Here is a 26294-nt window from a genome sequence, read left to right as displayed (position 1 = left end):
GCTGAATTGGAGTACTGCACCCTGCCGGCCGGCAGATGGAGGCTTCTCGCAAATATATCAGCAACACTGCTAGCTTAGGCCACATGCTGCTAACACTGCTAGCTTAGGCCACATGCTGCCAACACTGCTAGCTTAGACAACATGCTGCTAACACCTTCATTCCGTCGTCCTTCAACGTCCTTCATTCCAACAGCCATCAGACTATATAATGCATCACTGTGCCTCACTGCATCACTGAGCACAGAGCGGCAGCTCATTAGTGGCAGGAGGACGCGACTAGCGGCCTCCAGGCTCCACAACAGGGGGCAGCGACGGCTGCCAGACATAGATCTAGGTCTTATTGGAACCCAAGGAGGACAATACACTACCTAAAGCATACTGCACCTTGTGACACTGTGAATACTGGAATATATATTTCATATTTCATTAGTTAGATGTAAATTATAATTATATTGACCAAATTGTTTACCCCATGCTCAGTATGCTCAGTATATTCTTACTGTATTTATTTCTGTATATTTTATTTCATTTAATTTTATCCTATTTTATTTTACTCTACTCTTATCCCAGGCAACTTGATTTGATTTGTGTTATCATTCTAAATTGTGACCTGTCCTGTCTAAATGTTTAAATGTTGAGCGATTTGCAGTGTCTAATTTCCCAAGGGATAATAAAAGTATTTCTATTATATTCTATTCTATTCTAACACTGCTAGCTTAGACCACATACTGCTAACACTGCTAGCTTAGACCACATGCTGCTAACACTAGGGATGGGTACCTTTCACATTTGAACCGATACCGGTACCTGTGAATCGATACCGGTACCCAACGGTACCTTTTTTCGGTACTTTAGTCTAAAAAAAATTGTATCTACCTACCTCAGTTGTAAAAAAAAAAATTAAATCCAAACTTAATATTTAATAAATAAATAATGTATTATTATTACTTTATTATTATTTACATCTTACTGATGTAAAGTATTTTACAACTGATTAAACAAACAAATAATCTAGCAGCAATGAACTATGCTGCTGCTGATTGAGTATTCTAGCAGTTCTTTTTGCTCCACCCCCGCTTGGAGAAGACCCGCTCTGCGGTATGTCTGTGGCTTGTTTACCGACGTCACATCCTCTACTCTTCTGTCCTGAGTTGTGCCGGCTTGCACTGTAGCCCTAGGAGCTAACGTTATGTCAGACGGTTAGCTTAGCTAACGTCAGCTTAAAAACATTAAACGGGTTACAAATATGTGAAACTATGGAAGGAGTAAGCCGACCGCTAAAAATAAAACCCACCGCGGCAGCGAGAGCACATAGCAAAGGGAGTGGAAGTTTGGAGATAGTAGTGTTTCAAGAGACTGGCTACAGTAATATAATGCTGGGCTGTAGTGATCAGTTGTTCCGTGTGGCGCAAGTATGTAAAAAAGAAAAACAGAAACAACACGTTTGTCATCTGTAGTAAATAAATTAAAATGGATTGGAATCCATTCGTGACCATGAACAGAGCCAGTGTCCCATTGTGTCCCGGATTCAATCGCCTCTCCTCTAAAGATGCTCCGTGGCTAGGCTAACAGCCATGTCAGACAGAGCAGATGTGGAAACTGAGCTACACTTTCTAACAACCTGCCCACTACCAAGATAGATATCAGAGACATATACTCCCCAGTCCCCATGAATTGCAAACACCCAAAGAGAGTTTGAAAACATGTATTGTGCCTTAACACATTGACGACCACGGCTTGCAGTGTAATATATGGCTGGAGGACAACGCTTTGTCAACAAACCGATGTACTTTCTAACAGCTATATATATACTTTATAGTATTGCTATCTGTCCATTCTCATTGTCACTTGAGTGCATAAACCGTGCCTTCATAATGGCTTAAAGAAAATAAAAATCCATCGGTTGGTTGTCATTTTATAGCGCCGTGAATATAAGGTTTATCGCAGTTTTCGCCTCGTCTTTTTTCTGGAGAGCTAGATAATAGGCTAAAGGCTAGTCACGTTATATCAAACGCCATTTCTGCTTGTTGATGGTGAGCAATATCTTAAACATTTCAATGTCCCGCATTTCAATAAACAATTTTAATATATTAATCATTGTTGCTTTTGTCATTAATCCCCAACCATGCACTAATGCACTGCAAGTACTGTATGTTACATAGCCTAGTCTAACCAGCGCAAGCACATATTATACTACATAGCACCTGGCGCAAGCTGTTTGTTATGAATAGGCCTACTACCAGTGCCATTCTATTTAATTGCATTGATAGGCCTATGTGCGAATCTGTTGCACCATCTATACCCTCACACAACTCTGTCGCTTTATCGGGAGCGGGGAACATAGAACCCGGGGAACATAGGACCCGGGGAACATAGACATGCTCCCGCTTAGACAACATGCTGCTAACACTGCTAGCTTAGACCACATGCTGCTAACACTGCTACTGTAGCTTAGGAACATAATCCAGAATCCTTCTCTCCTGTGTTTCCCTCTCAGCGTTCTTACTGTCTCAATACCACTCATCATTCCACACTATGATTATTGTAATCCACTACTGTAAACAAGATATTTTATTACAATGCACTATTGCCCTGTTTTATTTCTATCTATTTCATGCTAATTTCATGTCTATTTTTATGATTATTGTACTGTAAATGAGAGCTATTTTATTGCACTGCTTTTATTCTGTCTATTTTATACTCATTTTATGTCTTATGCACTTTACACATCGCTTTTATTTGGTAAATTATCTGCTCATTTTCTGCCTGTATATTTATGCCAATTTTATGTCTATGTCAAATGTATGTCTACGTCACTGCTTTAAAGCACTGTGGGGTGCAATTCTTGTATGAAAGGTGCTATGCAGATAAAGTGTATTATTATTATTATTATTATTATTATTAATAATTGTTATGTGTACTACTACTTTCACATGGTGGAGGGTATATTCACATTGTGGTTTAAGTGTGGTGTCACTAATTGGTGAGGTGTGATTTGACACACTGTTGTTTTTCTTGTAATTAACCTGCTTTCTATGGAATTGATCACAGGTGTGGTGACAAGGCTCCACACCCTACTAAGCAGACCAGAGTGCAGTCTCAGGCTGCGGTTAGACTTTCGTTTCGTTTTCAGATGAGTTTCGCTTTTCCAGGTCGCAACGTAGCGGTAGGCGAGTCACACTTTCGTTTCGTCACCTGAGCACAGTGATGTAGTACACTGCCAAAGCAGTAGGTGGCAGTAGGTGGCGAACATGAAGGCAATTTTCAACCAATCAGAACTTGAATGTGCCAATACACTTCCTGCAAAGAAAATGTCAACAAGCCGCCATCTTTAAATGCCTATTTAACCAATGCAGCACTTATTTTTCAGCAAAGGTGTAATAAAAGTGCAATAAACTAAACGGATACATTCACTGTGTGTTCTGCCTCTCATTTGTTGATGAAACAAAACTAACATCAACACAAGTGACCACCAAGAGCGGATAGTTTAGTCTCAAAAAAGATCGGCGATGCATGCATGCTACATGCTAACGTGAATGGAATATGCCAGTATAACAGTATAGCATTGTGGCTAGCAGCTAACATTAGCTCACGTTAACCAGCCAGCACCAAACTGATGATATCGGGAGCTATCAGTAGCTAGATAACATTAGAGACAACGCCTCGTGTATTAAACAAAAGTGAATAGATGACTGGGCCATTTTGTTTAATGCTTGTTAAGATTGAAAGAGGAGCTTGAGCTAACAGGGTCTGATAGCTAACGCTAGCTCACGTTAGCCAGCTGCTTATGCAATCGTTAATGCTAGCAGAATGAATGGATGTAAACTTTATTTAACATATCGCAGAATGGGTACAATACAATACAGCTCAATACAAACAATTGTTAAGGGAATGCAGACTGTTGTAGCTTGGACTGGGGTCCTTGTAACAATAACTTGACAACACATGGTAGCTGCAGCTATAGCTCTGTTGTCACCGGACGTGGTGAGAGCACACAGATGTGGGTATCTACTGTGCATGGGCGTTGAGCAACAACGGCTCCGCGCAGATTACACAACACGTTTTTGGCGTTATTCCAAAACGGAAACACAATTTAGCGTTTTCAGTAGGGCCAAAACGTTTCCTGCCAAAACGGCATTTCTATCTAACAGAAAACGTATTCAAAAACGTATTCAAACCAGCACAAAAACAGTGTGTGTAACAAGGGCCTTACAGTTGTCGCTCGTCACAGTGTCTCACCAGAGTGCTCTCAGAAGTGCTCTTTCACCTGTGCTCTCACTTTTGTGACCATTTGCTCTTTATTCTATTTTTGCTCCTTGCTATATTTTTGTCCATGTGCTTTCTTTTGTTATATCCTGAACCATGGAGGTTGGAGCACCCAGCTCTCCACGTTTTGTACCTTTAGACTAGCTGTTCAATAAATACTGTTATTTTTTGGTAAAACGTGTCCGACTTCCTTGCTGTCCACCACGCTACAATCAAGCCCTACCGGGCAAACGAGTCATATTACCTGTGACTGAAGGCCTTAGGGCAAGTCACTTATACTTGATTGTAACAATAATAATAGTACAAATAAATATATTTCAGAGTGTAACGTACCGACGTGTCCACTTTCAACCTTAGTGAACGCTAAGGACTGCATCCCTTGCAATGACTAAACTTCATTGATAATTCTCCGGATCATAAATCCATAATCAGAACCATCTACCAATGACTTAGTTACAACTATTCCGATATAATTGATAGGGATGTCATGATTAATCAACTGGGGGGGGGGGGGGAATCTATTAGGAATTACTGCATCAGTGCTTCAAAACAGCTCATTGGTGACAGTTAAATGTTCCAAAGCATCTAGTCTAAAGTAAATACTAAAGAATAATTTAATTTAGAAGCACTAAGATCTAAACAAATATATATATATATATATATATATAATAATAATACTTGTGTGTGCTTTAGCTCGATTTCAGGGGTAAATGTAAATGTTCAATTGTCCGATGTATTTCTGGATGAAATTATCGTTTTGTTGCACAGATTAAAATCTGTCAAATATTTGTTGGATGAATAGTTAAAGACTCTAGCCACCCAAACAACTGCCTCTTTGCACTGCTGCGGTCAGGAGAGACTCAGAAGCAGCTTCTATCCCCAGGCCATCAGGATGCTCTATGTAACATCAACCCATCCATCTACACTCATTGCACACACATCCACATGCACACACTCACTTTAAACAAACACTCACCGTAACACTCACTTTAGACACTTTTAACACTACACCATATTTAATCTATTTATTACAAAAATATTTGCACTACATCCATACCTAATTTTAGCATTTTCTTTTTTAAGTTTGCATTTTTGTACCTCATTGTCAATGTCTGCACTTTACTTCATTGTACTTTAGTTTGTATATTGTATATTTGTATAGTGTGTTGGGACTTTATTCCTCTTTTACTTTTTTACTGTATGAAGCCAATTCTAAGGGGCTCATACAGAACCAAGCATTTCACTGTAATGTACATGCACTTTACACGTGACAAATAAAACAAAACTTGAATCGACTCATGCTTAAATAATCCCTAGCAGCAGCTCTAACGACGGACAGGGGGAGCGACAGCGGGGATGTGAGACGCGAGAGAAGCACACCTCGCGGGTTGGCCAGGAAGACGAGGCACCAGACGCAGGAGATGTTGCAGATGATCAGGCCCACGGCCAGCACCACGCGCTCGGCCACGCGCTGGCTCAGCCAGCGGACGAACAGGAAGCCGGTGATCACCTCCACGCCGCAGATGCAGTACATCACGCTGTTCTCCAGCTCCCCGAAGTTGAAGTACTTCTGGGTGAGCGGGGTCACCATGGTCTGGACGGGAGGGAAGCAGAAGGGGGAGACGGTGACGGAACAACAGCCTGGGGTGTTTTCCATCCATCGATTGATTGAAACACCTTTAGTTATCCCCGTAGGGAGATTCAGGTGTCCATCACAGCATCAACAGCAATTAATACATGTTAAAAACAAAGACAAGACATAATAAATAGAGCTAAATAGAGCTAAATAGAGCGATTTCTGACGGCTAGCTGTGTTAAGGAAAAGTTAAGGGTGATCAGCGTTGGGGGCGTCTGGGTAGCGTAGAGGTCTAAGCACTCATTTATCACCGCAGAGACCCGGGTCCTATGAACACAATCGGCAGTGTTCGCGGGTGGGAAGCCGGTGGGGGTATTTTACCCTCTCCTCTGTGACAACTAGTCAGGAACCAGTTCAGGGCATGAAAACCGATCCCCAAACGAGGGGCGGGACCGGTGTCATGGAGTGAAGACGCACATTCACAGCCGCTCCCCTAACTTTTACAAACACTTTTAATGCCCTCACTGGTCTTTTTTTCTTTTTCTTTTAATTGATGATTTCAGCAGTATAATATTTTTATGACAAACATGGCAGGCAAACAGACAAATAAGCACCATGCCTCGTCCACAATAGCCGACAAGGTACACCCTCAACTGCCAAACACGCCGGAAACTACACTGAGTGGTCCTAGCCTAGCTGCTATCAAAATGGTCCTCGCTGAGCTCCTCGAAGCCCACTTGGAGACTTACCGCCTAGCAGTAACAGCTGAGTATGTCTTGTGTATTATTACTGTATTGTGTTGTGTCTTGTTACATGTGGAAATAAGAAAATGAAAAAAAAATTATCACAAAAAAATTAAACCGATCCCCACACTATATTTTCGTGGAACAGAAGTGTAACCAGGCCTGAAAGTGATTGTGATATCCTGAGATAAGGAAAAGACTCACTATTAGTTATTTTTCATTTCAGATATTTCTCAATATGTGGTAGTACAGTAGGCTACTGGGCAGCTCCTAGTGGTCAACAGTGTCAGACTGTGGTAGTACAGTAGGCTACTGGGCAGCTCCTAGTGGTCAACAGTGTCAGACTGTGGTAGTACAGTAGGCTACTGGGCAGCTCCTAGTGGTCAACAGTGTCAGAATGTGGTAGTACAGTAGGCTACTGGGCAGCTCCTAGTGGTCAACACTGTCAGAATGTGGTAGTACAGTAGGCTACTGGGCAGCTCCTAGTGGTCAACACTGTCAGAATGTGGTAGTACAGTAGGCTACTGGGCAGCTCTCAGGTGTGAATGTGACGCAGATCCTCAGCAGATCTACCCGGGGTAAATAAAGGTTGGGAGAGAGGGGACCGATGGAGACCGCTTCAGTTAACGTTTCCCTCATTACTTATCGATTACCGTTATTGGTTAAAACGTGCAGGAAGTGTTGAGAGGTCAAGCATATAATGATATCAGAAGGTTGCCTGGTTCTAAACAAGCAATTTGATGAATGAAGAACATTATTATGTATCCATCTCTGAGTATTTTAATTGAAAACAAACAACACATTTTTAGATGTTTGCTTTCTTTCCACTGGTTTGTGTATCTGTGAGTCCATTTACCTCCAAAGCTGTCTGATTGAAGAGTGTAATGAACTGGGCTATCAACAGCACCACCACCTCCTCTCTCAATAATTCTACGCGCAGAGAGAGAGAGAGAGAGAGAGAGAGAGAGAGAGAGAGAGAGAGAGAGAGAGAGAGAGAGAGAGAGAGAAGCACAGAGAGACAGAGACAGACAGAGGGAGAGAGAGACACGCACACAGAGAGAGATAAAGAAAAAAAAGAAAGAGAGAGAGAGAGAGAGAGAGAGAGAGAGAGAGAGAGAGAGAGAGAGAGAGAGAGAGAGAGAGAGAGAGAGAGAGACAGAGAGACAGAAGCACAGAGAGACAGACAGAGGGAGAGAGAGAGACACACACACACACACAGAGAGAGAGATAAAGAAGAAAAAGAGAGACAGAGAGGGAGAGAGACAGAAAGAAGAACAAGATTAAAAATAAATATATGTACAGTATAGTATATATATATATATATATATATATATATATATATATATATATATATATATATATATATATATATAACGGAACGTAGACCAATCTCAGTCACTCTTATTGTCTGGGACCAAATTCGGTCACGCAACATCCAGGCTTTTTTTACCGTCAGCGTTTGGGAATTTCATCTCGACAGGTAGATGAAGTGAAATTATACTTATTTTAGAATATATATATCAAATTTCATGAGTATTCATCTATATTTAGTCATCTAAAGACTATTAGATATGAACCTATGTACCAGTAAAAAGTGGGAATCTCTAGAATGTGTTTTGGGTTACGGAAGTGCGGGTCTCAAGTTGACGTTATACTATAACTTACACAACACTTTCTGTTGTCAGTAGATGGCAGCATTGGTTTAAAATTAAAAAGGTGAAAATGTGAAAACTACCAAATTAATACAATTCCCAAGACCTTTAGCACAGGTCACAGGTCACTGGGACACGTCTATTCTTTGACGCGATCTGAACAGCGTTAAACTATTAATGGGACCCGAGTACAGTGATCGAGAATGGTCACCCAATTATCTTAACAAAAGTGCATCATTAGCATTATGTTTGTTGTCTAAACGGGAACATAATGGTACAATTTAAGATTTGAATGTTATCCGCATATAAAGGACAAATAAAACATTGTTAATTTGTAAGAACCCTCAATGAAAACGGCGCAGGGTAAGTTATATTCGCTATTGTTATGAAAATGTGATAGAATCCTATAAAAATGTGGACGCATTTGGTCACCGTGACGTTATATATATATATAGAAAAGAGCAGGCCCCTCCCACCCAGAACAGGCCCCTCCCACCCAGAACAACATGAAAACAAGCTGCTCACCTCTGGTCATGCTGATCCTCTTCGGAGGGCTGGAGGACTCTTCTGACTCAGGGGAGGCGTGGCCACGAGGTAGGTCGACGTTGGAAACGGGCGAAACGGGCGTGTCGGACGTGACCAACGAGCCGTAAGAGCCCTGCAGCTCCCGGCGCCCCATCAGAGGCTTGCCTTCCTCTCTCTCGCCATCACCATCTCCGTCCTCCTCCTCCTCCTCCTCTTCCTCCAGAAAGCCCTCGTCTTTGCTGTCCCCGTTCGCCACTCCCCGCACGGCCTCCCCCACCTCCAGAGGTGGTATGTCCCAGTACATGAGGACCACGACCAGCTGGAGGAGGATCCACAGCAGGCACATGAACAGCTGAGGAGGGGGGGGTTGATGAGAGAGAGTGTTATGGCTTGGATTCTCGGAAACATAACATTTTACAATTGCGAGTGAGATGCTGAATCTGTAAATCTTTAAAATGCTAAATTAGAATATACTGTGACGTGATTAAACTGGAAGCAACCCACCAAATAACATTGGTTAAAATGACTGAGCCTTACTAGATTAACACACTACAAGCAGCTGTGCAGTAGCTGATTTCTTTTGGAAGGAAATCGTAAACTAGAAATCTTAAAAATTAACTTTAAAATGATAAATGTGGTGATACATGACGCAATATTGTCGTCCTTACCCCAGGCGCTGTGAATTTATTCACCACAAATGGACCAATACTGAAGTCACACAGTCTCAGGAAGATATTGAAGGCTGGACCTGAATAAAGCAATAAAACAGTTACAAAGACATGCTGGAAAGCTCGCTCTCATGATGCATGACTAGGCATTAGGGATAATTAAAGATCAGATTGTGCTAAAATGATGCATGACTAGGCATTAACCGCTGGGTATTGAAGATCAACTTGTGCTAACATGATACATGACAAAGCTGGATATTGAAGATCAGTATCATCAAGGTATTGATTATTGAAACAAATTGATACTACCTGGTATTGTATAATGTGGAGACAAACAATATACATGTTCAATACTTGAATTGTCTAAGACAAAATGCTTTTTTTTGTCGTTATTATATCTAGTATGACTTGATTGAAAAATCAACACAAAGCACATTGGGTATAATAAAATATATGGTGTGGCAGATCTCACCCCCCCTCCCATGGATATGTGAAGGATGGGAGATACTTTTGCCACGGAAGGAGTAGAGTCAATTAGGTAGTCCCACACACTACATAACCACTAGGTTAGAGAGGAGTAAGTTGAGCGGAGGTGAGGTTGGAGTTGTTGTATTGAGAGAGAGAGAGAGAGAGAGAGAGAGAGAGAGAGATTGTTATATTCAGAGTTGTGAAGGTGCGAGGTAGTAAGAGGAGAGGTAAAGGCGAGTAGGTGTTCTTTGTGTACTGGACCCTGGACTGGCTGAGATACCCCCTTGTGGACTGACCCTGGACTGGACAACTACCCTGAATTGTGAACAATCCCTTTTTCTGTCGGCGAGCCTGTTTTGTGTTTTTGACCCTCGGACTGAATCACAACCATTCTTTTGCTTTTCCCTCTGGATTTTGCCCTGAATTCAATAAATACTTGTATTGATTGATATTGCTCTTGTGTGGACAATCTAATTTGTTTGTATTTGAACCGTGGCGAGCCTGAACCCCATCAGGTTCGTCACAAAGGGTATAATATATTATGTGTTCCTCTATATCAGGGGTCAGCAACCTTTTTGACATGGAGTGCCTGTTTGAAATATAGTTGTAACTAGTGTGCCTCAACAATATTCCATGCATCGTAATTTTTTTTTCTCATAATCAGGTCTTTTTAATGATAATTTTTACATTATTACATCATTATTGTTATTGTTATTATTAACAATATTATTATGATGGTTGTATCAACCCTAAATCTGAGTGGGGGGGGGGTGCAATGCAGACAAACAGCTGCATACAGTGCGACCATTTCACTCACATTTGCCCATTCATTTTTGGAGACATCACACACCATCGGTGTGTGTACTGTACGTGTGCTGTCATAGCTCCACCTACAGGCCTAATGGAGAACACCAGGAGAACACCTGGATGTGAATGGAGGGTGAATGTGAGGTATATCGTGTAAATAAGTTTTGATTGATCGCAAGACTACACTGTAAAAAAATAAATAATAATAAGTTACCAGAACTTAAAAATATTGAGTTCAGTTACTGTGCATTAAGGTTTTCAGTTTTCAATCAATAATAAGTTAACAGAAAAATACACATTATTTCAACCTAATAAAACTATGTTTATTGTCATTGTTTTAAGAACACAAGTTGACTTGGTAATATTCACATTTTGAGTAAAAATAATGGCTTAACACTTTGGTTGCCATGGGTTAAATTGATGATATACCATAGGTTGCCGGCTCTATTTGTCTATGGAGAAGTACCCCTTCTTTGCATGGCTATAACTTTTTAAATTCTATTGCTACATTGCCATTATTAGGGCCCATTCAAAGTCCTATATGTATTGTTCATTGTGTAGCAACGTTAAACTTTTTCATTCACATATTCATAGTAAAGTATGGTCTAATGTATAAGTATGTTTATCTCTTTCTGCAGCTTTCTCCAGAACGTGATCTATAGCCCCAAATGCATTATATTGATGATGCAATACAGTTTTATGGCAATCAGCGCGATATAAAAAATTCCAACTAGACGTACTTCTAGAAGTTACTACACATCATCTGATGTTGACCGGATGGGCTAGGGGGCGTTTATAATTCCGTGGGCAGCGTTATACCAATCATCTAATGTGGGTCAAATGTTGATAATAGCAGTTAGTATCGAAGATGGTAACGTTACACGCTAAAACTCACCCCAGTCTCCGCACGCCGTTGGGCGATCATCGTAGAGTAGAAATTTTATCATTATGGGATGTAGATTTACCCGGTCCATCTCCAGCTTGTATAATGGTATATACGTCCAAATCATGTTGTTTATCGAGTTATTGGCAATCGATCGATGTGTATTGTGACGAGCTAGAATGCCGGGACCTATAGCGAGTGCCCGGAAGTAATACGGCCGTCCAGCACAACCTCTATGCCACTTCCTGTTAAGCGATTGCGCCGATCGGCCACCAGATGGCGCTCCTGAACCGCCAGAGAGCTCAGTGGGTCCTCCTGGTGGATCTCAGGCCAGCGGAGGGGACATATGAATCCGATCGCAGATTTTTGAAATATTGATATAAGGACGCTGTAAAGCGTCCTCCGGCAACTTGAGCATGGCCGGGAATGACGCTTTAACACGGCTCCTGGCATGGCAGCCAAAGTGTTAACATGTGCAATGTTCAATGAAATAGAAAAATAAATAATAAAATTTGTTGATTAATCCCACTGGTCACAATGGTGACCGTAATACTATTTTTGTTATAAGGCTCTGCAAATGTTACTGAATGATGTAGCAATGTATTTCCAGCTAAATTGAAATAATAAACAAATAAAGGGTCTCAATTAAATATGTGGTAGTAAAAATAACCTGTGGGAGGATTTCAACAAGATAAATGCGACAACAGTGCAAAATATTTCACTATAATATTTCAAAAAAAAAAAAAAAAGAAAAAAAAAATTATATATATATATATTTGTTTTACTGCTGCCCCCTGTGCCTATGAAAATGCCCCCGCGTGCCTATGCAGGCATGCGTGCCTAGGGTTGCCTACCCCTGCTCTATATTAAGTTTCACATGTTTATTCAGGAACACGTCACAAAATTAAACACTTATATCACAATGATATAAATGTGATATAATCTGTGAACTTTGAACACTCTGATGGAAGGCTTTGTGCAGAGACACGTAAGCGCAGATTTTTGTCATGTACGCCTGAATAAACTAAATGTAAGTACTTCATCATTTATTTTTTTGTATGTGGTCATGGGATTACTTTAGTTCAACACTCCTACTGAAAACGGTTGAAACTGTGATATTGGATCATACTCAGCACCTGTGAATCATCCTTTATGTTTCACAAGCCCACATTTAACACACCAGGTGATTAATGTGATTAGTGTTGAACTGGTTCCCAACTTGGGTTAAATAGCGCATCCATTGAGTGTTTGCTTAGATCACGATTCCTGCAGGTTGACAATTTAATTGTAAGACTTTTTAAGACCTTGTTAAGACCACTTAGAAAATAATTTAATAACTATTTCACTGGCAAAAAAGTATGAAGAAAGATTACTATGAAAGAAGTAATTTCATACAAATTGTTGTTGTTGGTGGGGGGGGCTGATTATCAGCCTGGACATATCCCCCTCAAACACATTAAACAAGATAGAAGTGATCACAATCATAGAAGCTGGATAACCTCCTAATCCAATACATTTTTAAGACCTTATCAAAATCATATGTAAGACCTTTTTAATAAATGCCTACGATTCTGATTATTAAATGTACGACTTTTTAAGGCCTACAATTCAGATTATTCAATGTACCACTTTCTAAGACGTTATACAACCCTGTGGGAACCCTGTGTAGATGCAATGCTGACCAGAGGAAATAAACACAAGCAACTGACCAATCAGGAGGCCGGCTTGTCGACATGCCATGACGGCAGCGAACACGGTGGATCTATCCTGGGGGGCGGTGCTTCTGGTCAGGAAGCCGAAGATGGACGAGCCAGCGCCGGTACCGACCCCTTAAAACAACACAAACAGAGGAGAGATTTTAGACGGAACTCACACCATCAAAACACTAATCTAAACGTGTCTATTTAAATCACATGTCATTTCCGTAATTTGATGCGTTTCCCAATAGTTCAAGTTCAAGTTTAATTTGATTTGTCACGTATAAAAGTACATGTATATTACAGTGAAATGCTTGATTCTGTATCTGTATGAGCCCCCTGAGATTGTGCTTGATACAGTAAAAAGAAGTAAAACGACAAAGTAAAGTAAAATAAAGACCTCCCACTATACAAAATATACAAACTAAAGTACAACCTAAGTACAAAATGCAAACAATGAGGTACAAAAAATATATAGTATAATAATAATAATAAAAAGAAAAATGAAGTATGGATGTAGTGCAAATCTTTTGTAATGAATAGATACAAATATGGTGTACTGTAGTGTTAAAAGTGATTAAAGTGAGGCTGCGGTCTTGACTCCCGGAGAGTCAGCATTGCCTTGCTCGGGCTGATCGCTATACTAACTCGTTTGGCTGAGTTAGGGGGAGGGGAGCCGTGGGTGGGTCCTGTGCGTTGTGGACAGCGACCCCTACAGTTCGGTCGGGGCGCCTGCTCAGCGAAGGTAGGATCTGGTGAGAGGTAGTGCGGCCTCCCACACGTTACACTCTCCCAGTGAGAATCTGCGCGGCCAGGCTGGCTGCCGGCTGGCTGCACATGCGTCAGAGGAAAGCATGCAACAGTCTCCGGCCTCTCAGACCAACAGTAGGGGAAAGTGCGCAACAACCAGGAAGGGGGTTGGGAATTGGCATAACGATCGGAAAATCGGAAAAAAGAAGGAGGGGGAAAAAGGTAATAAAAAATAAATTAAAAAAAAGTGATTAAAGTGTCTAAGTGAATGTTGAGCGTGAGTGTTTGTATAAAACAGGCTAGTCAGCTGGGGCTTAAAAGGTGCTATGTGTAATATTTAATAATTTGGCATGAGGACCATGTTGTACATGCAGCCACAGACAAATAATCTGGAATATTTAGACTTAAATGACTAGAGCAATTTCATCCTTTCACCAGTAAGCAAGCATACAATGGTACCTCAAGGTGTCCTCTTTCCATCGATACGCCTCTAGTTTAAAGCCTATTACGACCTCCGAAACATACCATACCTAGCTAGCTATATGTCCAAATATACATACATCCATGACAGAGGCATCAGCCAATAAAATAGCTATACAAAGTGTAACTGAGGGGTACAATTCCCTGACTGTATTGATAAGTATGGTATCATTAAACCACTACCGCTTTATGTACTTTAATTACTGGCCATACAGTACATGATATATAAATATGATGAACACTTCCCACAATGAATCGGTTCCACACAAAGGTGTAATCAAGTATTTATTGCAGCAAAAGGTACATAATATACTTCTCTGTATTTTACTTGGATGCGCTTATAAGGCAAAGGAATGTGCGTAGGCAAATCAATAATGAATGTCCATTCTCTGGTTACGCAGGAGGTAATTATACAACCTGAATCTTAGGGAATTATATCTTTTTTTGTATTTTTTTTTTTTTTTTGTATTCTTTTTTAAACAAACATATAAACAAACATGACAACACACGATAAGATATACAAGCATTAATTGTCAGGGCACATCCAATGAGATCACCTTTTGGTTAGTTGTTTTATATAAGATATACCCATAATACCTGTTATCTAAAAAAAAAAAAACCTACACACATATGCTCAGCTCGAACCCCCCCTCCCGGACCCCACCTTGAGAAGTACCTCCACTATCCCTCGCACCTAACCAGACACTACCATTATAAGCTAGCTTTTATTCTCTCCACCACTTCTAACCACATTGACATTTTGGATTCATTGAGACCCAGAATTCTTGCTGTAGATATTTCATGGTAAATTACATCGAGATATGTAAGAAACCAAACTTTACGGCACATTTTTTCCGGTTGAAACCAGCGTGATGCGATCAGCTTTTTGGCTACTGTGATACCCAATAAAACCAATCTCTTTAGCTGTGGATTCACTGCAAACTCAAAAACATCATTCAACAGCAATACCGAGGGGTGTACAGGTATATTCCAAGATACGAGTTTTGATATTTGTTGGGTCACATCTTTCCAGAATGCCTTAACTGGTGAGCAGTCCCAATACATTATATCTATGGTACACTAGTAATATATAGCGGGAGATACTGGAAGGGTCCCCCCGGTTGTAAGCCAGCAGGGGTAGAGGATCTGTCGGTAGTAGAGAGTCTGGTCAACGATGACTAAGGAGACTCCAAGTACAGGAGACGGTGCAATAGTCTCTTGATCCACAGACGAATACAGCTGTTCTCCGTAGACTGTAGCTCCACAGTGAAGAAAGCTAGCCGGCCTCAGGCTCTCTGAGGCGCAGACTCGACCTGGCTCCTCACAGGGTAAATCCTACACGTGTAGGCGTCGGCGATTCTCCGCTCCATAAATCACAGGACCAAAACAAATATAATCCAGCCGCAAAGGGCTATGTAGTCGTCGGGTAGATTAATCCAGTGTACATGTCCACACGGTTCTCGTCTAGGTCTCCTCGGGTGAAAGCGCCATGAAAGCAGCCCAGCCTGGATAAGCACTCTAGCTGATACGAGGAAGCGTTGGTGATGCTGGTCACTGTAGAACTTTAGCCGCACGATACACTATACACAAATAGACTATTACTGACTTAATAGAAATATGTCGCACTCGACGGTATAGCGCCAAACTCTGACAATTCAGTTATTAATTCGCACGCGGTCTCAATGCTCTATTTTGGGGCCAAACAGGCCATACTTCACCGCACGGAGTATCGTGGGTGAGGCTTCAACTTATTGGGTAACTCTAGACTTCTGACTAAGTGCTTCTGTATTCACCTGCGCCATATTTATATGCACGGCGAACAATCTAGTGCCAACCTCATTTCTGTCTCGTATCCCTGGGCAAGGCCGGGCATGTACAGACATGTCTTGACCAGCGTTTCCGTTAGCCGGTAATTACCGGTATTTGGCCGGCAAAATCTGTTGAAGTCCGACATATTTAATCTCTCCGGTCATAGTGTCCGGTGAAAATAGTTCCCTCTGGGCACAGTTTGATTATTTGAATTGTATTTGGATGGGCTGGAGTTGGGTGGCCTATGGGATGAACGAAACAATCATTGCGTTTGTTGTCGTTGCTTCGCTCAGCGAGAGCTTGCTGCTGGATTTGCGGAAGGCATGCAGCTGCAGACCCACAGAACCCACCAGCTTTGCTGGCACAGTGCGGTCCCCAGACCTGGAAAGCTGCTCTGCGGGTCTGCAGCTGGATGCTTCTTGCAAACTAACTGCGGCCGGCTCGCGCTGATAACAGCTTTCATTGTTGGACCGGCTGCTTGGTGGAGCAACGATGAAACGAATGTAATGAATCGTTCGTCGCATGGGCTATTTAATTTTGGCCTGTTTTGGTACGGTTCGGGTGGTCAAGTTGTGCTTGGAGGGAGTTGTTTTCACCGGACATTATGACCAGCACCAAGTCGTTGGGACTCGGGAGGTGGAGATATACATCACGCAAACCCGGCCACGATAATGTTGCCGTCTCTCTCTGCAAAATTTCTCAGTTCTTCGCTTGATATAATTAATACAAATGTCCAATATAACGGAATTCGTTAGCTCATAAAAATATGATTATAACAGACTGCTGTTTAGTGTCGGACCGACTGCCCACATACGCGGTCTAGCAGCAGCAGCACGGAGTATCGAGGGACTTATTTTATTTGGAATATATTAATGACTGTATACGCAAAAGTAGCCTAGTTTTAAATAATAATATTATAAATCTACATGCCTTGAGGATGACATTCTTTATATAGTCTGCCTATAAATTGTTTTAAAGCTCAATAAACTATGACCGGAATTAATCTCATTTGTCCGGTAGATTGAAATCGTGCAGGTCACGGAGACCGGCAACAATTTTTTCTAACGGAAACCCTGGTCTTGACGGTGGCTTTGAACCTGACTCTGGAGGCACGGCCCCGGCGCCTGTGGACCGCTGTCCAATAGGAGAATGAAATATTATGGTCTGTAATAGGCTAAAGGGATATTCCGTGTATATGTACAAGGAATATACAAGGGATATCAAACGATATACAAATACTATGCAATATATATCAATCAATAAATATATATATTCGGTTTAATCTGATCCTTTGTAACACAAAGCATAAAAACAAAAGCACAAACTATAAAGATGATAAAAATGCATTCACATTGAATTTCCCATTAAGGTACAGACTTTTAAGTAAAAAAATCCGAAAAGCCCCTCTCCTTTTCCTCAGGGCATTAACATCACCCCTCGCACCCCAGGAGTAAATACCAATACAAAAGAAACCAGAGACAGAGGCTTTTCATCCTAAAACAACTTAGAGATCTTCATTGGACTTGGAGAGAGTGCCCATTTTCAGCAGCGCCTTACATTTACATTTTTATCCAAAGCTACTTACAAGTTCTGTACGACAAGTAAGCAGGAAGGGTACAACTTTTACAGCTGAGTAACAATGTTCATCAAACAGTGCTGAAACTTGGGCGCTGTTGAGTTTATAGTAGTAAAGACCAGTGGCGGCTGCTGACCAAATTTCTTGGTGAAGCACAAAATTATTATATTATATTATATATTAAATTATATTTGATTAGAAACGCAAGCAAGGCTTGCCGCGACTCATGTGGTCCTTGGGCTACCTTATTATTACACACACAAGGCCACAGCGGGCCAATGAATTCTGAAGTATAAACAAACTATACTGCTGTGACGATTTCAATAAAACAGACCATTCTGAGTCAATGGTACAGCAAAACTGTACATTGGAATATTGGTAAACATATCGGTCAATCCCATTGTCCTGTGGGATTATGCCCCCCCCCCCCCCCCCCGCGGCGATATTAATATTTGATTAGAAACGCAAGCAAGGCTTGCCGCGACTCATGTGGTCCTTGGGCTACCTTATTATTACACACGCAAGGCCACAGCGGGCCAATGAATAGTCATAATCACTGTAAAATATATATATATTTTAAATGCACTCACCACACAACAGCGAAAGCAGTGACCAATCTCATCTTCCATTGAATATTGCAGCTTCCTTCTTTCCTTCTCTGTCTATTGATATCTCCTCATCACATCTTGGGAATCATAAACATTCCTTCCTTCCTCACTTCCCTAAAGCGTCTTGTTACTCGCTCTGCTCTCGTCCCCCCGCCCCCCTCCTCCTCACGAGCTCCATGTAACGCGGAAGTGCAGTGGTCTATGCCATGTCTCGCAGCTCCTCTCTGATTGAGCATCAGACAGTCGAGGGCTGTCAATCATTCAACCCGCGTTCGTGAGTAGCGTGCGCCAAGTTGCACGGGCAGGGCTTAGATGACTCAAATAGCCTATTTTGATTGGATAATAGAATAAAAAGATCAACCCGTGCAGGGAAAGTTGCACTTGAGTGATTAGCCACTGAAGAGCTTCACTGGAGCAGCTGGGAAACGGGATGAAGCACATCGCTCTAAGGCTACGTTCACACTGCAAGCTTAGTGTTCAATACTGATTTATAGGGGTGCACCGATGTATCGGTCGGGTATCGGTATCGGCCGATAAGTGCCTTGTTGACTGCAATCGGCCTATCGGCCAATAAGCTCGAATGTGCCGATGGCAGTAGCCGATAAATATCCATCAATTTGTGTAGCGTCAAAAAGCAAAAAAAAGTTCAGTCGCGACTTGCACAACGCCGCCCCTGGCCCACACACACAAGCTACTGCATCAAAGTTACTACTTAACAAAGGCATTCGTTTTGTGGCATTAACGTTATATAGTTAGTGGTACACGTTCAATAACATCAGCATATTATTTACCCGAACATAGCATGTAGCAAGCATTACTGTTCATACTAGCTCAGTTCCTTCCGTTGCTCATAGAGCCCTGAGTTGTACCCAATCCATTCTGCAATCTGTTAATAAAGTTTTCAATCAGACAAATGTATAGAAAGGCTTTGTTTTATTATAACATTCGTTGCAGTAAAATCATTATGCCTCGTTTGGTCATCCTGTGGAGCGCTGGTCAGCGGGGAGCTAACGTATTAGCTACGGTAAGCTTGTTGTGGTTCTCGCAAGCAGATCAACGCCGCCCCCGGCCCACACACACAAGCTACTGCATCAAAGTTACTACTTAACAAAGGCATTCGTTTTGTGGCATTAACGTTATATAGTTAGTGGTACACGTTCAATAACATCAGCCTATTATTTACCCGAACATAGCATGTAGCAAGCATTACTGTTCATACTAGCTCAGTTCCTTCCGTTGCTCATAGAGCCCCGAGTTGTACCCAATCCATTCTGCAATCTGTTAATAAAGTTTTCAATCAGACAAATGTATAGAAAGGCTTTGTTTTATTATAACATTTGTTGCAGTAAAATCATTATGCCTCGTTTGGTCATCCTGTGGAGCGCTGGTCGGCGGGGAGCTAACGTATTAGCTACGGTAAGTTTGTTGTGCTTCTCGCAAGCAGATCAATGGTGGCATGCCCGGAAGTAGAAAATGAATAAACGCTTGCCGATTGGTGGTAAGAACAGCAGGAGGTGGATGCTAGCGGTGTGACGTAATTGGCCGAATCGACTGTCAATCAAAATTGTTCTATTGCATTGGTTGAGAGCTCTGGTTGAGACAATAGTATCCAGCTGCAGGCCGGCAGACCATACTGGGAGAGGGATAGTGCTACATGGCATGGTGGAATTAATACCATAAACATATTTCTTGATGTTTCTTTTTTTTAAGTAAGTAAAGAGGCCTACAAATACAAACATACACATACAAATATACAGTAGTTTCATTAAAAAAATTATAATAATTACAAAAAAATATATATATATTACAACAACAAAAAATAAAAAATTACAACTTTTTTTTTTGCCACAAATATCGGTATCGGCCGATTGTGTTAGTTGAACAATCGGTATCGGTATCGGTGGCAAATTTTCATATCGGTGCATCCCTACTGATTTATTGCTCAAATCAGATATTTTTTTGGTTTGGCTGTTCAGATTGTTTTTTAAATGTACCCCAGATCAGATTCCAGTGTGAACCGGTCACGCTACTGAACTAAACAATAAAGAAGATGTATGTAAAAGATTGTGACAAATCAATCTAGAGTGACGCAAAAGACACATGAAAGTTGCGTGACTGTTCAGACTGAGGTCGCATTGCAAAAGATCAATAGATTTAGGACTACATTAAAAATGTGGCCCAAATCAGAATTGAAAAGATCAGATTCCATGTGATTTGTGCTGAAGCTTCGAGGCCGCAAAAATGGTGATTGTCAAATCCCTACTAAAATCCCTACTCAAAGTAGGGCTGGGCGATATGGCCTAAATATGATATCACGATATTTTCTGACCTTTCGGCGATACACGATACACATCACAATGTTTTTCTTTTTCCCCCCAAACAATTCATTATGAGGCTTACCAAGACGGTATTTGAGTTTGCAAGCTAACATTAAAGACAAAATAAAATACCCATGCATTTAGCATTTTTATATTATATACTAGATTTAGATTATTGGATTATTAGATTATATATTGCATATATTTAGCAATGAGATATTATATGATTTAGATATGAAATATGATGAATTGAAAATGGGGGACCCTGATGTAAACAAGACGAAAGTCTTTCTCTGGTCTGCATCCCCTTAACAATTGTATGTATTGAGCTGTACTGTACCCATTCTGCAATATGTTAATAAAGTTTTAAATCAATAAATCAATCAATAGCATTTTAGCATTTTTATGAAACTACTGTATATTTGTAGGTCTCTAAATGTTTTGATGAATTGAAAATGGAGGACCCTTATGTAAAAACGCTGAAAGTCTTTTTCTGGTCTTCATCCTCCAGTCCACTGTTGTATTGAGCTGTACTGTATTGTACCCATTCTGCAATCTGTTAATAAAGTTTTCATTCATTCATTCAGACGGCAAACAGAATAATTTTGATTGACAGTCGAGTCTGCCAATTACGTCACACCGCTTGCACCCGCCCTGCTGTTCTTAGCACCAATCGGCAAGCGCGTATTCATGTTTTACTTCCGCCTTTGTCCGCCATTGATTTTTTTGACGAGAGCTCAATAACATCAAGTCATCAACAACGTTAGCTCCCCGCCGGCAACGTTTAGCTTTTAGCTCCGCAGGATGACTAAACGAGGCATAATGATTTTACTGCAACAAATGTTATAATAAAAGCCTTTCCATACATCTGTCTGATTGAAAACTTTATTAACAGACCGCAGAATGGGCACAACTTACTCAGCACGGGCTGAGATATGAACCGAGTAATGCTTGCTATCTATCAGGCCACGTGAGCGGATCGGCGCGGCCGAGAAATCCGCTCTTCGCTCTTTAAAGCTTGGTCCGCTCCGCTAATCGCTCATGTTGACCCCGCTCCCAAGTCGCTCTCCGCTTGCTCCCCACTCACCTTGAATCGAGCGCTCCCCGCTCCCCGCGCCAGATCGCTCGGCAGTTTTTCTTTTTCTTTTTTGGAGCATGGTGTAAATGAGCTCAAACTACAACAGTCTACACCCCCTGGGCCCCTTAACAATTGTTTGTATTGAGCCGCATTGTAATTGTAGCCATTCTGCAATGTTAAATAACGTTGTTTATCCATTCACTAGTTCTATTAAGCGATGATAGGCTAGCCGAGCCACAATGCTATGGTCGCTGCCATTAACGTTAGCATGTAAGCTAATGTCAACAACAATGGCGTCGATACTTTTTTTAACAGGAGTGAGTGTGGGCGTCATAGATATCTATGGTGGGCGTCTCTACAGTGACGAAGCCTGAACCCTTCTCATTGGTTGAAAATGGCCTTCATGTTTGTACATCGCCATCTGTTGCTTTGGCATTGTACTGCATGTATATATTACATCAACAGTGTTAAACCACTGTGAGCGGCCTGGAGTGGATTGGAGCGGAGGAGAACTCTCGCTCCGGACGTCGCGCCGACTCATTTTAAAACCCACTCCTCGCTCACGTCAAAACAGCCCGCTCCGCGCCCCGCGCCGCTCACGCTCCGATCCGCTCACATGGCCTGCTATCTATCTAGGTTGCTATGTTCGGGTAAATACACTGATGTTATTGAACGTGTAACTATATAACGTTAATGCCACAAAACGAATGCATTTGTTAATCAAGTAGTAACTTTGATGCAGTAGTGTGTGTGTGGGGTGGGGCGGCGTTGTTCAAAAGTTTGAGCGTGTGGACCAGATTGACGCGACACAATCCTCTTGGTCAAAACATCACGATATCCACGATACGTTTAAAAAGTGTATCGTTAATGAACTGTACCCGATATTTATATAATATCGTCACAATACCTACTCAAAGCCCTACTCAAAGCCCCTACTAAAATACCTACTAAAAGCCCCTACTCAAACCCCTACTCAAAGCCCCTACTAAAAGACCTACTCAAAGCCCCTACTAAAATACCTACTCAAAGCCCCTCCTCAAAGCCCCTACTAAAAGACCTCCTCAAAGCCCCTACTAAAAGACCTACTCAAAGCCCCTACTAAAAGCCCCTATTAAAGTACCTACTCAAATCCCCTACTAAAGGACCTACTGAAAGCCCCTATTAAGCCCTCCTCAAAGCCCTACTCAAATCCCCTCCACAAAGCCCCTCCTCAAAGCCCCTACTCAAATCCCCTACTAAAAGCCCTCCTCGAAGCCCTACTCAAAGCCCCTCCTCAAAGCCCCCTACTAAAAGCCCCTACTCAAAGCACAACTCAAAGCCCAACTCAAAGCCCCAACTCAAAGCCCCTACTCAAAGCCCAACTCAAAGCCCCTACTCAAAGCCCAACTCAAAGCCCCTACTCAAAGCACAACTCAAAGCCCCTACTCAAAGCACAACTCAAAGCCCAACTCAAAGCCCCTCCTCAAAGCCCCTCCTCAAAGCCCCTACTAAAATACCTACTAAAATACCTACTCAAAGCCCCTACTAAAAGCCCTCCTCGAAGCCCTACTCAAAGCCCCCTACTAAAAGCCCCTACTAAAGCCCCTACTAAAAGCCCAACTCAAAGCCCCTACTCAAAGCCCCAACTCAAAGCCCCTACTCAAAGCCCCTACTCAAAGCCCAACTCAAAGCCCCTACTCAAAGCCCCAACTCAAAGCCCAACTCAAAGCCCCTACTAAAAGCACAACTCAAAGCCCAACTCAAAGCCCAACTCAAAGCCCCTACTAAAAGCACAACTCAAAGCCCCTACTCAAAGCCCAACTCAAAGACCCTACTCAAAGCCCCAACTCAAAGCCCAACTCAAAGCCCCTACTAAAAGCACAACTCAAAGCCCAACTCAAAGCCCCTACTAAAAGCACAACTCAAAGCCCAACTCAAAGCCCAACTCAAAGCCCCTACTAAAAGCACAACTCAAAGCCCCTACTCAAAGCCCAACTCAAAGACCCTACTCAAAGCCCCAACTCAAAGCCCAACTCAAAGCCCCTACTAAAAGCACAACTCAAAGCCCAACTCAAAGCCCCTACTAAAAGCACAACTCAAAGCCCAACTCAAAGCCCAACTCAAAGCCCCTACTAAAAGCACAACTCAAGGACCCTACTAAAAGCCCCTACTCAAACCCCTACTCAAAGCCCCTACTAAAAGACCTACTCAAAGCCCCTACTAAAATACCTACTCAAAGCCCCTCCTCAAAGCCCCTACTAAAAGACCTCCTCAAAGCCCCTACTAAAAGACCTACTCAAAGCCCCTACTAAAAGCCCCTACTAAAATACCTACTCAAATCCCCTACTAAAGGACCTACTGAAAGCCCCTATTAAGCCCTCCTCAAAGCCCTACTCAAATCCCCTCCACAAAGCCCCTCCTCAAAGCCCCTACTCAAATCCCCTACTAAAAGCCCTCCTCGAAGCCCTACTCAAAGCCCCTCCTCAAAGCCCCCTACTAAAAGCCCCTACTCAAAGCACAACTCAAAGCCCAACTCAAAGCCCCAACTCAAAGCCCCTACTCAAAGCCCAACTCAAAGCCCCTACTCAAAGCCCAACTCAAAGCCCCTACTCAAAGCACAACTCAAAGCCCCTACTCAAAGCACAACTCAAAGCCCAACTCAAAGCCCCTCCGCAAAGCCCCTCCTCAAAGCCCCTACTAAAATACTTACTAAAATACCTACTCAAAGCCCCTACTAAAAGCCCTCCTCGAAGCCCTACTCAAAGCCCCCTACTAAAAGCCCCTACTAAAGCCCCTACTAAAAGCCCAACTCAAAGCCCCTACTCAAAGCCCCAACTCAAAGCCCCTACTCAAAGCCCCTACTCAAAGCCCAATTCAAAGCCCCTACTCAAAGCCCCAACTCAAAGCCCCTACTAAAAGCACAACTCAAAGCCCAACTCAAAGCCCAACTCAAAGCCCCTACTAAAAGCACAACTCAAAGCCCCTACTCAAAGCCGAACTCAAAGACCCTACTCAAAGCCCCAACTCAAAGCCCAACTCAAAGCCCCTACTAAAAGCACAACTCAAAGCCCAACTCAAAGCCCCTACTAAAAACACAACTCAAAGCCCAACTCAAAGCCCAACTCAAAGCCCCTACTAAAAGCACAACTCAAAGACCCTACTCAAAGCCCCAACTCAAAGCCCAACTCAAAGCCCCTACTAAAAGCACAACTCAAAGACCCTACTCAAAGCCCCAACTCAAAGCCCCTACTAAAAGCACAACTCAAAGCCCAACTCAAAGCCCCTCCTCAAAGCCCAACTCAAATCCCCTACTCAAAGCACAACTCAAAGCACAACTCAAATACCCTACTAAAGGACCTACTGAAAGCCCCTATTAAGCCATCCTCAAAGCCCCACCTAAAAACCCCTACTCAAAGCCCCTACTAAAAGACCTACTCAAATCCCCTACTAAAATACCTACTCAAAGCCCCTACTAAAAGCCCTTCCTCGAAGCCCTACTCAAAGCCCCTACTCAAAGCCCAACTCAAAGCCCCAACTCAAAGCCCAACTCAAAGCCCCAACTCAAAGCCCCTACTCAAAGCCCCTACTCAAAGCCCCTACTCAAAGCCCAACTCAAAGCCCCTACTCAAAGCCCCAACTCAAAGCCCCAACTCAAAGCCCAACTCAAAGCCCCTACTCAAAGCCCCAACTCAAAGCACAACTCAAAGCCCCTACTCAAAGCACAACTCAAAGCCCAACTCAAAGCCCCTCCTCAAAGCCCCTCCTCAAAGCCCCTACTAAAATACCTACTAAAATCCCCTACTAAAATACCTACTCAAAGCCCCTACTAAAAGCCCTCCTCGAAGCCCTACTCAAAGCCCTAAAGCCCCTACTAAAAGCCCAACTCAAAGCCCCTACTCAAAGCCCCAACTCAAAGCCCCTACTCAAAGCCCCTACTCAAAGCCCTTCCTCGAAGCCCTACTCAAAGCCCCTACTCAAAGCCCCTACTCAAAGCCCAACTCAAAGCCCCAACTCAAAGCCCAACTCAAAGCCCCAACTCAAAGCCCCTACTCAAAGCCCCTACTCAAAGCCCCTACTCAAAGCCCAACTCAAAGCCCCTACTCAAAGCCCCAACTCAAAGCCCCAACTCAAAGCCCAACTCAAAGCCCCTACTCAAAGCCCCAACTCAAAGCACAACTCAAAGCCCCTACTCAAAGCACAACTCAAAGCCCAACTCAAAGCCCCTCCTCAAAGCCCCTCCTCAAAGCCCCTACTAAAATACCTACTAAAATCCCCTACTAAAATACCTACTCAAAGCCCCTACTAAAAGCCCTCCTCAAAGCCCCCTACTAAAAGCCCTAAAGCCCCTACTAAAAGCCCAACTCAAAGCCCCTACTCAAAGCCCCAACTCAAAGCCCCTACTCAAAGCCCC

The 26294-nt window shown here is 42.4% G+C and overlaps 1 protein-coding gene across 2 annotated transcripts in view; it reads right to left on the bottom strand.

The window, feature by feature from the left end:
- Nucleotides 1–26294, bottom strand: part of mfsd8l1 (major facilitator superfamily domain containing 8-like 1) — a 79009-nt gene that overhangs the window by 19954 nt on the left and 32761 nt on the right. For both annotated transcript variants that reach the window (XM_084309424.1, XM_084309423.1), the window contains exons 4-8: nucleotides 13298–13417; nucleotides 9431–9510; nucleotides 8763–9114; nucleotides 7442–7515; nucleotides 5647–5860 (exon numbers count right to left, since the gene is read on the bottom strand). In XM_084309424.1, the coding sequence (XP_084165550.1) occupies nucleotides 5647–5860; nucleotides 7442–7515; nucleotides 8763–9114; nucleotides 9431–9510; nucleotides 13298–13417 (840 nt within the window). The remainder of the gene's footprint in view (nucleotides 1–5646; nucleotides 5861–7441; nucleotides 7516–8762; nucleotides 9115–9430; nucleotides 9511–13297; nucleotides 13418–26294) is intronic.

The sequence above is a fragment of the Notolepis coatsorum genome, assembly GCF_963971535.1.
Source record: "Notolepis coatsorum genome assembly, chromosome: 3".
NCBI classification, from domain to species: domain Eukaryota; kingdom Metazoa; phylum Chordata; class Actinopteri; order Aulopiformes; family Paralepididae; genus Notolepis; species Notolepis coatsorum.
The sequence above is the reverse complement of the archived record's forward strand: the minus strand, read 5'-3'. Positions and strand labels throughout refer to the sequence as shown.